This window comes from Carcharhinus amblyrhynchos, chromosome 35 (assembly GCF_965287045.1).
Source record: "Carcharhinus amblyrhynchos chromosome 35, sCarAmb.v2.hapA, whole genome shotgun sequence".
In the NCBI taxonomy this organism is placed as follows: domain Eukaryota; kingdom Metazoa; phylum Chordata; class Chondrichthyes; order Carcharhiniformes; family Carcharhinidae; genus Carcharhinus; species Carcharhinus amblyrhynchos.
This window is the reverse complement of record NC_137358.1, coordinates 11,738,828-11,756,598: the sequence shown is the minus strand read 5'-3', so window position 1 is coordinate 11,756,598 and position 17,771 is coordinate 11,738,828. Positions and strand designations below refer to the sequence as shown.

General features: G+C 49.6%; 1 protein-coding gene across 1 annotated transcript in view; it reads right to left on the bottom strand.

Moving 5' to 3' along the window:
• LOC145361646 (cytochrome P450 2J2-like) overlaps nucleotides 1-15,801 on the bottom strand; it is a 41,010-nt gene extending 25,209 nt beyond the window's left edge. The window contains exons 1-4 of the mRNA XM_080217525.1: nucleotides 15,613-15,801; nucleotides 14,283-14,470; nucleotides 12,197-12,342; nucleotides 10,876-11,071 (exon numbers count right to left, since the gene is read on the bottom strand). Of these exons, the coding sequence (XP_080073651.1) occupies nucleotides 10,876-11,071; nucleotides 12,197-12,342; nucleotides 14,283-14,470; nucleotides 15,613-15,629 (547 nt within the window). The 5' untranslated portion in view covers nucleotides 15,630-15,801. The remainder of the gene's footprint in view (nucleotides 1-10,875; nucleotides 11,072-12,196; nucleotides 12,343-14,282; nucleotides 14,471-15,612) is intronic.
• Nucleotides 15,802-17,771: the final 1,970 nt, after the last annotated feature.

The window sequence follows — 17,771 nt, the reverse complement described above, 5'->3', positions numbered from 1 at the left end:
GAACAGTACAGCACAGGAACAAGCCCTTCGGCCCTCCAAGCCCATGCCGAACATGACCCTAACTAGACTAAAAAAAACCCTCTGCCCTTCCTCGTTCCGTATCCCTCTATTTCCTCCCTATTCATCCATCCATCCAGAGACCGCTTAATTCATGTGTCTGCTTCCACCGCCTCCTCTGGCAAGTGCATTCCAGGCACCCACCCACCACTCTCTGTGTGAAAAACCTCCCCCTGCACATCCCCCTTAAGCAGCCCGTCCTCTCAGCTTCAACCCCTTTTAATTGACACTTAAACTCTGGGGAAAAAGTCTCTGACTATTCACACTGCCTGTGATGTGGAGTTGCCGGCATTGGACTGGAGGTGGGCGCAGTAAGATGTCTCACAACACCAGGTTCGAGTCCAACAGGTTTATTCGGAATCATGAGCTTTTGGAGCGCTGCCCCTTCATCAGGTGAGTCCCTCAGTGCTCCGAAAACTCATGCTACCGAATAAACCTGTTGGACTTTAACCTGGTGTTGTGAGACTTCTGTCTACACCTCTGACAATTTGATAGACCAATGCTGATTAGGGAATAATTCAAATGGTTATTTTTATCGTCACAAGTAGGCTTACATTAACAGTTACATAGCGATGCCGGCTTTGGACTGGGGCAGGCACAGTGAGAAGTCTCACCACACCGGGTTAAAGTGCAATAAGTCTAATTGGGAGCACGAGCTTTTGGAGCGCTGCTCCTTCATCCGGTGAGTGGAGGATTGGGGTCACAAACAGGGCGTGTACAGACGCAGACTCAATTACAAGATAATTTTTGGAATACGAGTCTTTACGGCTAATCAAGTCTTTCCAGGGGGCAGCCAATGCCAGTGGAGAGAGGGTTAAAGAGGTGTGTGAACTATCTTACGCTAGGACAGTTAGTGAGATTTTGCAAGTCGCGGGGGGAGTTACAGATAGTGCAATGTGAACCCAAGATCTGAGCTGATGTTGGCCTCGTGTGCGGATATTGGCCAATGGTTTCAGTGTCAGATCAGATCAAAACTGGATCTTGGGTTCGTGTCACGCTATCTGTAACCACCATGACTTGCCTGGACTTGCAAAATCTCACTAACTGTCCTAGCCTGAGATAGTTCACACCTCTTTAACCTGTTCTCAACCCTCTCTCTGCTCGCACTGACTCGCATTGTACCTGTAAAGATTTGATTACCTGTTCAGACTCGCATTCCAACCATTATCTTTCAATTGAGTTTGTGTCTACATATGGCCCCTCTGAGAACCCAATCCTCCACTCACCCCATGAAGGGGCAGCGCTCCGAAAGCTCGTGCTACCAAATAAACCTGTTGGACTTTAACCTGGTGCTGTGAGACTTCTTTCTGTACATTAACACTGCAATGAAGTTACTGTGAAAATCCCCTGTTCCCCACACTCTGGTGGGTACACTGAGGGAGGGTTTAGCATGGCCATTGCACCTAACCAGCACATCTTTCGGACTGTGGGAGGAAACCGGAGCACCCGGAGGAAACCCACGCAGACACGGGGAGAATGTGCGGACTCCGGATAGATGGTGGTCCAAGGCGGGAATCGAACCCGGGTCCTGGGTGTTAACAATAGTGCTGCCCGTGCAAAGCTTTTAGTCTTCATTGAATTAATCCAGATATCCAAAACTCATGCAAGGTTATCCTCTAGTCTTCCACAAAGGGGAGAAATGAGCAGCTGCTGGAGGAAGCTGGTGTTGGGAGGTACGTGTTTGAGGCAGTGTTACCGAGGAAGCTTACGCGTAGTTTGGGGACATGGGCCAGAACGTCCCGGCCAAGCTCACCCCAAAACCGGAAAATACCCCCTCCTGAAGTCACCAGGCCTTTGCACGGTCTGTCCCCATCCCCCCGACCCCCCGCTTGCCCTCTACGATTCCCGCAGTAGGCTGGAAGGGAATACCACCCCGCATCCCCCCACCGTGATGTGAAGAAGAGGGAAGGGTTTGGAAGAAAGATGGAATGCGAGGCTGAACACCTTGGAAAACGTGTGCAGAGGAGTGCCGGGATGGCACAGGTGGATGGATAACGTCAGCATGTACACCGGCCTCTCTCTGGATCGAGGGTGGGGGAGATCGGAAATCCGTGGAGAAAGATCGTTCATATCGCGGCTCGGATTGAGGGCAGGCGGAAGACGAGATCCTGCCCTGAACTACTCAGCACTTTGTTAACGTTCCTGACACTGTGCAGACGTGGCGGAGAACGTGCAGACTACACACAGACAGTGACCTGAGGCCAGGAGTCGAACCTGGGCCCCTGGCGCTGTGAGGCAGCAGTGCCAACCGCTGTGCCACTGCGTGGCCCATGCTCAAATATATCTGGTCACTGGAGACCTCAGCCTGGTTCTGTTGGTGAGTGACCAATGGAGACCCTGATGTCGAACAGGCGCTCGCGATTTAACCTATCCCGGCTTGCTGCTGCTGAACTTTGACCTCCGACCTCTGTACCTTCAGCTCCCTTGTCGCTAAAGCCCTGAAACTCCCCACCTCCCGCACCCCCCCACCGGCACCTCTTTCCCCTCCATTAAGACGCTCTTTAAAATGTTTCTCTTTGACGGAGATTGCCTTCATTGGCAACACTTTCTTCCATAATTCTCTGGCAAGAAAAAAAATGTTTAATTAAAGCTCTCTGCTGAGTTTCAGTGGACCATCTACGCTGTGAGTAGGAGCTTCACACTTCGGTTAGTGTAGCCCTTGACCTACCCCCCCCGCCCCCAAACCCAACCCAAAGGCGTCCAATTACTTGTTGCGGCAATCCCTGTCTCCACAAGCCGGGTAGACCTGCTGCACAACTACACCTTCTCTTACCATAGCAACTTTCCCCAAGAAAGATTGTCTGGAAGATTGGCAAAACCAGTCAGAGGCATAGTCAGGGCGGACCATAAATGCTTTCGGTGAGATGGGTTTTAAAGGAGATGGAGGGGCCATCAGTAGTGGGGCAAAACAGGGCAGAAAGGCACATCATAGGACCCTACAGTGCAGAAAGAGGCCCTTCAGTCTGCACCCAACACAATCCCACCCAGGCCCTACCCCCATATATTGTACCCACTAATCCCTCTAACCTACACATCCCTGGACACTGAGCGGCAATTTCTTAGCACAGCCAATCAACCCAACCAACATACCTTTGGACTGTGGTAGGAAACCCACGCAGACACGAGGAGAATGCGCAAACTCCACACAGACAGGGACCCGAGCCGGGAATCGAAGCCAGGAACCCGGAGCTGTGAAACAACAGTGCTAACCCACTGTGCTACCGTACCGTGTGGGAAGAATGGAGTTGGGGTGTATGCCTCGATTGTGGGGCTGGAGGGGGGGCTAGCGACACGCGAGTGGGCGATTCCATGTAAGTACTTAAGCAAATTGGTGAGATGGTTCAGATGGAATGAGAGTTGAGGCTTCAATCCATACGGCCAATGGATTTGTGGCACAGTGCTTAGCACTGCTGCTTCACAGGGCCAGGGACCCAGGTTCGATTCCGGCCTCGGCTCACTGTCTGTGCGGAGTCTGCATGTTCTTCCCATGCCTGCGTGGCTTTCCTCTGGGAGCTCCGGTTTCCTCCCACAGCCCGGAGGATGTGTAGGTTAGGTGGATTGGCCATGCTAAATTGCCCCTTAGTGTCCAAAGATGTGTAGGTTAGGTGGATTGGCTATGCTAAATTGCCCCTTAGTGTCCAAAGATGTGTAGGTTAGGTGGATTGGCCATGCTAAATTGCACCTTAATGTCCAAAGATGTATAGATTAGGTGGATTGGCCATGCTAAATTGCCTCGTACAGTTGAAAGACGTGCAGGTTTGATGGATTGGTCATACTAAATTGCCCCTTGGTATTAGGGAGATTAGTAGGATAAATACGTGGATTTATGGTGACAGGGTCTGGGTGGGATTATTGTTGGTGCAGATTTGATGGGCTGAATGGCCTTCTGCACTGTGGGGATTGCATGATTAGAAGGAGGACGTGACCACATTGGAGGGGGTTCGGAGGAGATTGTTGAGAATGTTGCCAGGATTGGGGAAGTCTAGCTCTGAGTGAAGAGGGGCTAGGTGGGAGGAAGCTGAGGGAGATTTACCTGAATAGCAGAGCAGCCGTGATGGGCCAAATGGCCTACTTCTACTTCTGTACCTTCTGGTCTTATGGGATACAATGAAAAACAGCTGATGCTAGGGAGGGCCCATTTCCTTTAGTTAACGTGTCAGCGGAAACTCTCGTCATATTTTGAAAATACTCGCATATTCTGCAGAGAGAGAGGTGGAGCAAGAGCTGGAGTGTGGGATCAGGCTGGATAACCCTGTTACGTGATGTGGAGACGCCAGCGTTGGACTGGGATAAACCCAGTAAGAAGTCCCGCAACACCAGGTTAGAGTCCAACAGGTTTATTTGGTAGCAAAATGCTACTAGCTTTCAGGGCTTTTCCCCTTCGTCAGGTGAGTGGGGAGTTCTGAACATATAAAGGTACACACTCAGTTTACAGTATTCCGTAGCCCCGAAAGCGAGCGGCTTTTGCTACCAAATAAACCTATTGGACTTTAACCTGGTGTTGTGAGACTCCTTACTGTGTTAACCCTATTACAGCCAGGACAGACACGATGGGTAGAATGGTCTCCCACTGCATCATAGATTTGCCCTGTTCTGCTTTCCTACATGTGCGGGGGCAAAGTGAATCTGAGAGCATGAAGTGGTCAGAATTCATTTGAATTTGGGGCGGCACGGTAGCACAGTGGTTAGCACTGCTGCTTCACAGCTCCAGGGTCCTGGGTTCGATTCCCAGCATGGGTCACTGTCTGTATGGAGTTTGCACATTCTCCCCGTGTCTGTGTGGGTTTCCTCCGAGTACTCCAGTTTCCTCCCACAGTCCAAAGATGTGCGGGTTAGGTTGATTGGCCGTGCTAAGAAATTGCCCCTTAGTGTCCAGGGGTGTGTAGGTTAGAGAGATTAGTGGGTATAATACGTAGGGATATGAGAGTAGGGCCTGGGTGGGATTGTGTTCGGTGCAGACTTGAAGGGCCTCTTTCTGCACTGTAGGGTTCTATGATCTAGCTATGACTGTAACAATATATTCTGCACCCTCTCCTTTCCTTCTCTATGAATGGTATGCTTTTTCTGTATAGCACGCAAGAAACAATACTTTTCACTGTATGCTAATACATGTGACAATAATAAGTCAAATCAAAGTTTATTTATTAGTGTCACAAGTAGGCTTACATTAACACTGCAATGAGATTATTGTGAAAATCCCTTACATGCCACACTCCAGCGCTTGTTCGGATACACTGAGGGAGAAATTAGCATGACCAATGCACTTAACCAGCATATTTTCTGGACTGTGGGAGGAAATCGGAGCATCTGGAAGAAACCTACGCAGACATGGGCAGACTCCGCACAGATGGTGACCCAAGCTGGGAATCAAACTCGGGTCCCTGGCGCAGTGAGGCAACAGTGCTAACCACTGCGCCACGATTGTGGATTACAACATCACAGTGAAAACAGCAACCGACAGCGTTGGTCTTCCCTGTTTACCTGGAGATTACTGCTGACCAGCTGAGGGTTATCCAATCAGCACCCTGTTCTCATGTTGCACAAATTGCCTTTGAAGTTCCATTTGAAATTTGACATTCTTGTGACTGTCCTGATGAGTGCAGGATGCAAAGTTTCTGCAGCATGTTTCTTTTATTTCAGCAATACTCAAGTGCTGTATTACCAAGTGACTAAAAGAGAGACATGGTGAGGATTTTGACCCAGCGGCAGTGAAGGAGCGAGTGACGTATTTCCAAGTCAGGATGCAGTAAGAAGTTTCATAACACCAGGTTAAAGTCTAACAGGTTTATTTAGTAGCATAAACTTTCGGAGCGCTGCCCCTGTGAGTTATTCATCTGATGAAGGAACACTGCTCTGAAAGCTCGTGGTTCCAAATAAACCTGTTGGACTTTAACCTGGTGTTGTGAGACTTCTTGCTGTGCCCACCCCAGTCCAACGCCGGCATCTCCACATCAAGTCAGGATGGTGAGTGGCTTTTTAAAATTAATTCATGGGACATGGGTGGCCAGCATTTATTGCCCATCCTTATTTGCCCTTGGAGGGCAGTTGAGAGTCAACCACATTGCTGTGGCTCTGGGAGTCACATGTAGGCCAGAGCAGGTAAGGACGGCAGATTTCCTTCCTCAAAGGACATTGGTGAATCAGATGGGTTTTTCTAATAATCGACAATGGTTTCATGGTCATTGGTAAATTCTTAATTACAAATATTTTTTATTGAATTCAAATTCCACCATCTGCCGTGGCGGGATTCAAACCCAGGTCCCCAGAACATTAGCTGGGTTTCTGGATTAATAGTCCAGCGATAATACCACTAGGCCATCACTTGGAGGGGAACTTGCAGATGGTGGTGTTTCCATGTATCTGCGGCCCTTGTCCTTCTAGATGGTGGTGGTAGTGTGTTTGGAAGGTGCTGTTGGAGGAGCCTTGGGTGAGTTGCTGCAATGCATCTTGTAGATGGTACACACGGCTGCTACTGTCCGTTGGTGATCCGGTGCCGGAGATATTGGGTTTAATTTTCCACTCCCGCTGAAGCTAATGGACTTCTGGATGGCTCACTGCATTTTCCAGCCCCATGGTGACAGGGCTATAAAATTCCACACATCTGGGCGGGATTTTACGGCCTCGCTTGGGTTAAGGCTAGCAATGCCTGCCCGAGGTCACGGAAATTTCTATCATCAGACCCTCGCCCGAATCTGTGGACTTTATCCCTACGATCAGTTGGATTGTAAACAGATGACGGCTGGGATTTTCTGACCTTGCCCATTGCTGGGGTTCTCCAGCCCCGCTGCAGTGAATGGAGTTCAGGTCGAGTGCCAAATTCTCCGTTCTTGCTGGCAGCGATGGCGGGGCGAACGAGATTGGAGGATCCGGGTCGATGTCTCCGATTCTGAATCGATTTAACTGTACAATGGCTTGTCCACTTTTCTTGATCATTGACTTTGGAAATCTCCCATCCTCCTTCTCTTCAGTCACATTTCCCAATCACACTGCGGTGACTTAGCGATGGCAACGCACTTCATAGAATCACAGAATCCTTACAGTGCAGAAGGAGACCATTCAGCCTATCATCCTGCACTGATCACAATCCCACCCAGACCCCGGACCTGTAGCCTCAGATATTTACCTGTTAACCCCCGTAACATTAAGGGAAAATTTAGCATGGCCAATCCACCTAACCTGCATACCTTTGGACACTAGGGGGCAATTTAGAACATAAGAACATAAGAAATAGGAGCAGCAGTAGGCCATCTAGCCCCTCGAGCCTGCCCCGCCATTCAGTAAGATCATGGCTGATCTGTCGTGTCTCAGTTCCACTTTCCTGCCCTCTCCCCATAACCCTTAATCCCCTTGCCTATCAAAAACCTATCAACCCACGGCTTAAATATATTTAGCGAGGCAGCCTCCACCACTTCAACGGGCAGAGAATTCCAGAGATTCACCACCCTTTGAGTGAAGAAGTTCCTCCTCATCTCCGTTCTAAACCGCGCCCCCCCCCCTCTTTATTTTGAGGCTGTGCCCTCTAGTCCTACTGTCCTTTGAGCGGGAAGAGCCTCTCCACCTCTATCCTATCCATCCCATTCATCATCTTATACGTCTCAATGAGATCTCCCCTCATTCTTCTAAACTCTAACGAGTACAAGCCTAGTTTATTCAGCCTCTCCTCACAGTTCAACCCCCTCAACTCCGGTATCAGCCTAGTAAACCTCCTCTGCACTCCCTCCAAGGCCAAAATATCCTTGCGTAAGTGCGGCGACCAAAACTGCACACGGTACTCCAGCTGCGGCCTCACCAGTGCCCTGTACAGCCGCAGCAAGACCTCCCTACTTTTATATTCAATCCCCCTCGCTATGAAGGCCAGCATCCCATTCGCCTTCCTGACCACCTGCTGCACCTGCAGGCTGGGTTTTTGCGACTCATGCACAAGGACCCCGAGGTCCCTCTGCACCGTCGCCTGCTGCAGTTTTTCGCCATGTAAGTAATAGTCCTTCCTACCATTATTCCTACCAAAGTGGACCACCTCGCACTTGCCAACATTAAATTCCATTTGCCATTTCCTGGCCCATTCGCCCAGCCTATCTAGACCCTTCTGCAGACTTTCCACACCCTCTGCAAAATTTGCCGTTCCACAATCTTGGTGTCATCAGCAAATTTCGACACCATACACTCGGTTCCCTCTTCCAGATCGTCTATATAAATGGTAAATAGCTGAGGACCCAGCACCGATCCCTGGGGCACTCCACTAGTCACCAACCGCCAATCCGAATAGCACCCATTAACCCCCACTCTCTGCCTCCTATTTGACAGCCAATCCTCTATCCACGCTAACACCCTACCCCCAACTCCATGCCCCCTGACCTTCTGTAATAACCTCTTGTGCGGTACCTTGTCAAACACCTTCTGAAAATCAAGGAACACCACATCCACCGGCTCTCCTCTATCCACATCCTCATAGAACTCCAGTAAATTCGTCAGACACGACTTCCCCTTAACGAAACCGTGCTGCGTCTGCTCTATCAAGCAATTCCCCTCAAAATGCCTCGCTATTTTCTCCTTGATCACGGATTCTAACATTTTACCTACAACAGACGTTAAACTAACCGGCCTATAATTCCCCGCCTTTTGCCTGCCACCCTTAAACAACAGCGTAACATCAGCCGTTTTCCAAACTTCCGGCACTTCCCGGAATCCAGCGATGTTTGGAAAATAATCACCAAGGCGTCCACTATCACCTCCGCCATTTCTTTCAGAACCCTCGGATGCATTCCATCCGGTCCTGGGGACTTGTCCACAATCAGTCCCTCCAGTCTGTCAAGCACCGCCTCTCTAGTAACAATAATGTCATTCAGGTCCTCCACTCCTACCACCTTTCCATCGCTAACACCCGGCAAATTATTCACGTCCTCCTCCGTGAAGACCGAAACAAAGAAGTTATTCAAGACCTCAGCCATTTCCCCATCCCCTACCACTAAGTCCTCCCTCTCATCCTCTAAGGGCCCAACGTTCACCCTAGTCAGCCTCTTCCTTTTTATATATTTATAAAAACTCTTACTATCCTTTTTTATATTAAGCGCTAGCCCAGCTTCATAGTTTATCCTACCCTTCTTTATCAACTCCTTCGTCATTCTTTGTTGACATTTAAACCTCTCCCAATCCTCTTCTCGCCCAGTACTCTTAGCTACTCTAAACGCATCCACTTTTAATACTTTCCTTTACCTCCTTCGTTATCCACGGCTGATTATCTCTCCTCCTACGATCCTTTTTAACCATTGGAATAAATTTCTGCTGAGCACCAAGAAAGATCTCCTTAAAGATCCTCCACTGTTCCTCAGCAGACCTACCTTCCAACGCGCTCCCCCAATCAACATTCGCCAATTCCTCTCTCATCCTATCGTACTCCCCTCTGTTCAAACAAAGGACACAGGTCTGGGAACCCACTTTCTCCTCTTCCATCTGCATCAGAAACTCCACCATACAATGATCACTCTTCCCAAGAGGATCCTTACAGTCATAGCTGGGGTGCAGAGAAAGATCAACTTAGGTCCATTCAAAAGTCTGATGGCAGCAGGGAAGACGCTGTTCTTGGGTCGGCTGGTACGTGACCTCAGACTTTTGTATCTTTTTCCCCACGGAAGAAGGTGGAAGAGAGAATGTCCGGGGTGCAGGGGGGTCCTTAGTTATGCTGGCTGCTTTGCCGAGGCAGCGGGGAGTGTAGACAGAGTCAATGGATGGGAGGCTGGTTTGCGTGATGGATTGGGCTACGTTCACGACCCCTGGTTCTAGAATTCTCCGCCAAGGGAAGCAATTTTATCCTGTCCAATCTAACTCTTTCCGTCACAGTTTTGTCCACCTCTATCAAGTCCTCCCCTCAGTCTTCTTTGTTCCAACGAAAATAACCCCAGCCTGTGGAATCTCTTCTCATCGCTACACTTTCCCAGCCCTGGCATCTTAGGCCGAGCAGTCTAAGTCCGTAAGCAATGGAATGTAAAGGGCTGCGATGGAAGCAGAGAGATGGCAGAGAAGTAGGGCACCTTTGAGCCAAATCCCTTTTCGGACTTTTGGCTCAGATCAAGTGGAGCGTCTGCTCTTAATGTCTGCTACGGGTGACACAGTGGTTAGCACTGCTGCGTCACAGTGCCAGGGACCCGGGTTCGATTCCCGGCTTGGGTCACTGTCTGTGTGGAGTCTGCACGTTCTCCCCATGTCTGCGTGGGTTTCCTCCGGGTGCTCCGGTTTCCTCCCCCAGTCCGAAAAATGTGCTAAATTCCCCCTTAGTGTACCCGAACAGGCGCCGGAGTGCGGCAACTAGGGAATTTTCACAGTAACATAATTGCAGTGTTAACGTAAATTTCTTGTGACACTAAATAAATAAACTTTAAAAGAGGGTGGCTAACAGCGAACTTGCAGTGGCTCTGGAGTCACAGGTAGGCCAGACCGGGTAAGGATGGCAGATTTCCTTCTCTGAAGGACAGTAGTGATTCTTTTATGTACCTTACTAAGGTGGCACAGTGGTTAGCACTGCTGCCTCAGAGTGCCAGAGGCTTGAGCTAGACTCGGGTCACTGACTGTGAGGAGTTTGCACATTCTCCTTGTGTCTGCGTGGGTTTCCTCTGGATGCTCCGGTTTCCTCCCACAGTCCAAAGACGTGCGGGTTAGGTTGGATTGGCCATGCTAAATTGACCAGGGGGGATTAGCAGGGTAAATATGTGGGGTTCCCGGGATAGGGCCTGGGAAGGATTCTGGTCGTTGCAGACTGGATGGGCCAAATGGCCTCCTTCTGCGCTCTAGGGGTTCTATGATTCAATGGTGTTGAGTACTTACCGACAGAGGGTAGGGATGCTTTGGATTTCCATGCCACCATGTGACTCCAATCGCTCCACGTGCTGTTATATCTCTCTGGATTGTCCTCGACGATCTTAACACGGATTTGCGCCTTGTAGACGCGGTCTGCTTTCAGGTTAGCCGCATCGATCTTTGTCCTCTGTTCATTTTGCACAACCTGAAACCTCTTGGCATCCTAGAACGTGAAAGAATGGTGGGTAACTCAACCTGAAGCTCCCAGCAAAGACTTCCTTTCTATTCTTCATTGGACAATGGCTGGGCCAGCATTTATTGCCCATCCCTAGTTGCCCTTGGAGGGCAGTTGAGAGTCACCCACATTGCTGTGGCTCTGGAGTCACATGTAAGCCAGACCGGGTAAGGGCGGTAGATTTCCTTCTCTAAAGGGCATTAGTGAACCAGATGGGTTTTTCCGACAATGGTTTCATGGTCATCAGGAGATTCTTAATTCCAGATTCTTTTTACTGAACTCAAATTCCACCAGCTGTCGTGGCGGGATTCAAACACCAGGTTCCCAGAACATGAGCTAAGTTTCTGGATTAATAGTCTAGCGATAATACCACTAGGCCATTGCCTCCTTGCTTGGCGAGATGACCTGTGGCACAGTGCTGAACCACGAGCTGTGTTCACCACTAAAGAACCGTAGAATTCTTACAGTGCTGAAGGAGGCCATTCAGCCCATCGGGCCTGCACAAACACCTCAGGCCCTATTCCCATAACCCCACATATTTATCCTGCTCCTCCACCTGCCACAAAGGGGCAATTTAGCATGGCTAACCCACCTAACCCGCACATCTTTGGATGGAAACCGGAGCAATGGGAAGAAACCCACTCTGACACGGGGAGAACGTGCAGACCCCGAGCAGACAGTGACCTGAGGCTTGGGGGGGAATTGAACCCGGGTCCCCGACGCTGTGAAGCAGCAGTGCTAACCACCACGCCACCGTGCTGCCCATTTTGGTAGGATCTGAAAATGCTCTCCATCTTCCACCCAATTTCGTAGACTTTGTAAACATGGGACGGCACGACGGCACAGTGGGTTAGCACTGCTGCCTCGCACACCAGGGACCTGGGTTCGATTCCTGGCTCGGGTCACTGTCTGTGTGGAGTCTGCACATTCTCCCTGTGTCTGTGTGGGTTTCCGCTGGGCGCTCCGATTTCTTCCCACAGTTTAAAGATAGTTCGGTGGATTGGCCATGGTAAGTTGCCCTTTAGCGTCCAAAGGCAATTTAACATGGCTGATCCACCCTAAGCTGCACGTTTCTGGAAAATCCACCCGGTATACAAAAATGAATGAACTTACTCTCCAGTGTTCGTCCTCAGTCTTATATCTCATTTCGAATTTCAGTTTATCCTCAAAAACGTCATCACGCTCCACCAGCCAAACAAAATCTGTCCCGATTCTGGAATTATTGACGATTGTCAAGTTGTACGGTGGCATTAGCTTGACTACAAGACAGAAAAGATCGGACGCATCATTTTCTCAGCGGCTGAAGAGGCCTTTTGGTTGTATCACAGCTCGGTATGGGCTCCTGCTCTGCCCAAGACCGCAAGGAACGCAAAGGGTCGTGAACGAAGCCCAGTCCATCATGCAAACGATCCACTGACCCCGTCTACACTCCCCGCTGCCTCAGGGAAAAGCAGCCAGCATAATTAAGGACCCCACGCACCCCGGACATTCTCTCTTCCACTTTCTTCCGTCGGGAAAAAGATACAAAACTCTGAGGTCACGTACCGACCGACTCAAGAACAGCTTCTTCCCTGCTGCCGTCAGACTTTTGAATGGACCCACCTCGCACTAAGTTGATCTTTCTCTACACCCTAGCTATGACTGTGACACTATATTCTGCACCCTCTCCCTTCCTTCTCCCCCTATATACTCTATGTACGGTATGCATAGAGCGCAAGAAGCCATTGGGAAGGAATTGGTTAAGCATTTGGAAAGGAGAGTTGTAAAAAGACAGGAGGAAGGAGATGGAAAATGGGCTTCCAGCAGAGATGTGATGGGTCAAATGGCCTTTAGTGTGTCCTATTCTCTCTGAGGCCAGGAGGCCGTTCCAGGAGCGGGCATTGGTGGGGTTTATTGAAGTTGGGAGGTATGGGAGATGTATCCAAGGCAAAGATTGTTTTAGACGTCTGGTAGCTGAGACAGAAATTTATCCAGCCAAGGTTCACAGTTTTTGTTTCAGACTTGCTTAGGTTTTGTAGCTGTCATAAGAAATAAGAAAGAGGAGCAGGAGTAGGCCATCTAGCCCTTCGAGCCTAGTATGTTAAAACTGTCACGTTTATGACCATGTTCTAGCCCAAAGAAGGCTGAATGGCCATGCAATGACAAAAGTGGGCAGTTGTCAGGAGTATGAGAGTGTGGGAGGTTTCCCTGGGAGTACGGGATTTTGGCTGTCCTCCCTGGGAGTGTGGGGGTTCTCCCTGGGATTGTGGGAACTCTCCCCCGGGAGTGTGGGGATTCTGTCCCTGGGCATGGGGGAGTGTGGAAGTTCTCCCCAAGAGCGTGAGAGTTTCCCCCATGAGTAGAGAATTGCTGGGAGTTTTCCCTGGGAACGTAGGAGTGTGGGAGTTCTATCCGGCAGTGGGGGAGAGTGGGAGTTTTTCCCTGGGAGTGTGGGAATTCTTTCCAGAAGTGTGAAATTGTGGGGGTTCTCCCCGAGAGTGTGGGAGTGTAAGAGTTCTACTCGGGAATGTGGGAGTGTGGGAATTCTCCCCGGGAATGTGGGAGTTGTCACAGGGATGTGGGAGTTCTCCCCGGGAGTGGGGAATTGTGGGAATTCTCCCCAAGAATGTGGGAGTTCTCCCAGGAAGTGTAGGTGTTCTCCCAGGAATGTGGGAGTGTGGGGGTTCTCCCAGGAATGTGGGAGTTATTCCCAGCGGTCAGAGAGTGTGGGAGTTCTTCCTGGGAGTGTGGGAGTTCTGCCCAGGACTGTGGGAGTTCTCTCCAGGAGTGGACGAATGTGGGAGTTCTCCCTGGGATCGTGGTGGCACAGTGGTTAGCACCACTGCCTCACAGCACCAGGGACCCAGGATCGATTGGGTCACCGTCTGTGCGGAGTTTGCACATTCTCCCCATGTCTGCGTGGGTTTCCTCCGGGTGTGCCGGTTTCCTCTTACAGTCCAAAGCTGTGCAGGTTGGGTGGATTGGCCATGCTAAATTGTCCCTTAGTGTCCAAAGACGTGCAAGTTAGGTGGCCGGTAAATATGTGGGGTTACAGTGATGGGGCGGGGAAGGGGGCCTGGTTAAGATACTCTGTCAGAGGGTTGGTGCAGAGGACACAATGGCTTCTTTAGCGCAGTTGGGGTTCTATGATCTACACACAGGTACACAGCCAGGCTGGAAGGGAGGAAATGGTTCAAATAGAATGCTTAATTTCACCTACTGTGTTGGAATGGTTTAAATTCTTGAATCCATGCAACCTCCTGGAGAGGCCCAGGCCCTGGGCACGACAGAGAGATGTTAAAAGCCTGCACGGGAGCAAAGTAGGGGACCTCAAGGTGGCAAATTCTGTTTTGTCTCTTCGATGAGCTCGATTCCTGCTTTGGCCTGCAGGTCAGTGGGAAATCAGAGCTGCAAAACACAAAACGGGGTCAGAGGGTCAGAGCAAAGAGAAAACAAGACCGGGGCGGGGGGGGTGGGTGGAGAGGCCAGAGAAGCTGTACCTTTGGCAGAGAGGGTCGGGGGAAATTTAATCAGTGCGTTCAGGAAGGAGCTTCGTGTAATCCCTACAGCGCAGAAGGAGGCCATTCGACCCATCGAGCCTGCACAGACAACTATCCTACCCAGGCTCTATCCCCATAACGCCACACGTTAACCCTGCTAATCCCCCTGATGTTAAGGGCGAGTTAGCATGGCCAATCCACCTCACCTTAGCTTATGAAAATAGGTTGAATAGACTGGGTCTGTACTCATTAGAGTTTAGAAGGCTGAGCGGGGAGGGGGGGGATCTTATAGAGACTTACAAGATAATGAAGGGGATGGATAGGGTAGAGGTAGAGAGATTCTTCCCACTTAGGAAGGAAATCAGGACTAGGGGGCACAGCCTCAAAATAAGGGAGGGACAGTTTAGAACAGAGTTGAGGAGGAACTTCTTCACTCAAAGGGTGGTGAATCTCTGGAATACTCCGCCCATTGAAGTGGTGGAGGCTGCCTCGCTGAATATATTTAAGTCACGGGTAGATAGATTTCTGATAGACAAGGGAATTAAGGGTTACGGGGAGAAAGTGGGAAAGTGGAACTGATCCACTTCAGATCAGCCATGATCTTATTGAATGGTGGGGCAGGCTCGAGGGGCTGGATGGCCTACTCCTGCTCCTATTTCTTATGTTCTTATGATTCATGCCTGGAAGGGGACGGGGGGGGGGGGGGTGGAAGAGAGAGGAAGAGGGAGAGTGAGGGGTTCCAACTGAACTGTTGCTGAAAGGGCAGTTGGTTTACAGGCAAGCTTCTTCCAATCAACTTATTATTTCCTGTTTTTTTTAAACCATTGAGTTACCACAAAGCCACAAAATAGTCAGCTCACCCCACTGAAAAGATTTTGCGTTGAGCATTCTGTCTGCCTCCGAAATATTTAACCCTTCTGAATCTCCAGAGGAGTCGAAATATCTCATCACAAAACGCAAGAACAGCTCCGGTTTAGCAATACTCCCGATCCACAAATACCCCAATTTTAATATTCTCACTCTTGTTTCCAAATCCCAACCAGGCCTTACCTCTTTAGCTGTGTCATCTCTGTCAGCCCCACAACACCCTCAGATCACTGGGCTCCTCACATCCCGGCCTCGTGACCGTTCCCGGTTTTAACCGTTTTCTCGTTGTTGACTGGATTATTCTGGAATCGCCGAGACTGCGTGGTGTATCCAAGATGGCGGGCGGATCCACCGGAAGCCGTTTCTGCTGGAGATTGCAGTGGCGGGAGGCGAGCCTGTGGGAGGCGAGGGTGCTTGGGGAATTGGCAAGACTCTCACAAACTCGGTAAGGCCATTTGAACTTTCCTCACTTCCTTTTCCCTCTTCTCCATCTTCTCTCTTTTACCCTCACTGGTACTTCTAAAACTAGGCCTATCAGTCCACTAATCCCTGCCTTTAAAGTATTCAATACTTCTGATTTCTCTCGAGTCTTTAATCTCTTATAAAAACAAATGAGTGCGGAATTCCAACGCACCCCTTTTTTTCTGTAGCAGGAATGTTGGAGTTGTGAATGTTTTAGGCAAGTCTTAACTTCTTGTGAAGGGTCGGTCAAAACTAGAGCTTGCCAGCTGTCAAGTTATTTAAATGGTCAGCCCTTTAAAAATTGAGAAAGACTGCCTGCCTGTGTCTGTGAGAGTGGAAAAGTATCTATCACAGCAGCTTCAATAGCTGTTTGTTGATATAAGCCCAAGGGCTATCGATCAATATTCGATATGTGACTGCCTATCACAACCAAATATTATTGCAGTGGGGTTTGGGGGTTTAGGCTGTAAGTTTACATTTGATTGACAAAGGTTATTAAAAGATTAGCTGTCTTCAGTGTGGGGTCATGAACACAAATGCATGTTTTTGTGAACACGGATGCATTGGAACATGGATGCTGAGTTCCTCCCAAGAATTTTTGGTTTCCGTTTCAGATCATCAGCATCCGCAGCTTTTTATTTTAGCTTTTATGGCCAAATGGATGGCAATGTGGCACAGTGGTTGGCACTGCTGCCTCACAATGCCAGGGACCTGGGTTCGATTCCAGTCTCAGGTTATTGTCTGTGCAGAGTTTGCACATTCTCCCTGTGTCTGTGTGGGTTTCCTCTGGGACTTCTGGTTTCCTAACACGGTCCAAAAATTAGGGGAATTGGCCATGTTAAATTGCCCCTTAGTATCCAAAGATGTGCGGATTAGGTGGATTGGCCATGCTAAATTGCCCCTTAGTATCCAAAGATGTGCAGGTTAGGTAGATTGGCCATGCTAAATTGCGCCCTAGTGCCCAAAGATGTGTGGGCTGGAAGGATTTGTGGGGTAAATACTGGGGGTATCAGGATGGGGGGGGGGTGGGCCTGGGAAAGATGCTGTGTCAGAGAGTCTGTTGATGGGCCAAATGGCCTCCTTCTGCACTGTAGGATTCCGTGACTTTATTCAAAGGGAAAACATTTCTCCTCAGTTCCCTTTCCAGATCTTTGGTTAGCTGACTTTTCTGTTCTCTATTTCCCTCCCTTAGGTGAGTGGGTGTGGCTGGCTAGGCCAGAATTTACCACCCAGCCCTGAGGAAGAGTTGCCTTCCTGAACCTTCGCAGCAGCTGTGGTGTAGGTACATCCACCGTGCTGTTAGGGGTCAGAGGTGAAGTTCTGCATGTTGGCTTTTGTTGAAAAATGTACAAAATGGAATCAATAACCATGCTCGAACAGAAGTAATTCCCTCATGTGTGAAAGAGAGGGAACTCCAGGAGTCTAAATGCACTAAGCAGATAAATCATCATCGTAGAACAGAATCATAGAATCCCTACAGTGCAGAAGGAGGCCATTTGGCCCATCGAGTCTGCACTGACTCTCAGACCCTAACCCCGTAACCTCACTTATTTGCCCCGCCAACCTACGCATTTTGGGGTATTTTAGCATGGTCAATTCACCTAACTTGGAGTGTGGGAGGAAACCAGAGCGCCCGGAGGAAACCCACGCAGACACGGGGAGAACGTACAAACTTTGCACAGACACTCAATGCCAGGATTGAACCTGGTCCCTGGCGCTGTGAGGCAGTAGTGCTAACCAGTATTGGCCTATTTGTATATGCATGTATGGAACATGTGTGTGTGTGTGTGTGTGTGTGTATATACCCGTGTGTGTGCATGCATGTCTGTGCGTACGTGTGTGTATGCAAATGCGTGTATATGAGTGCCCCAATGTGTGTA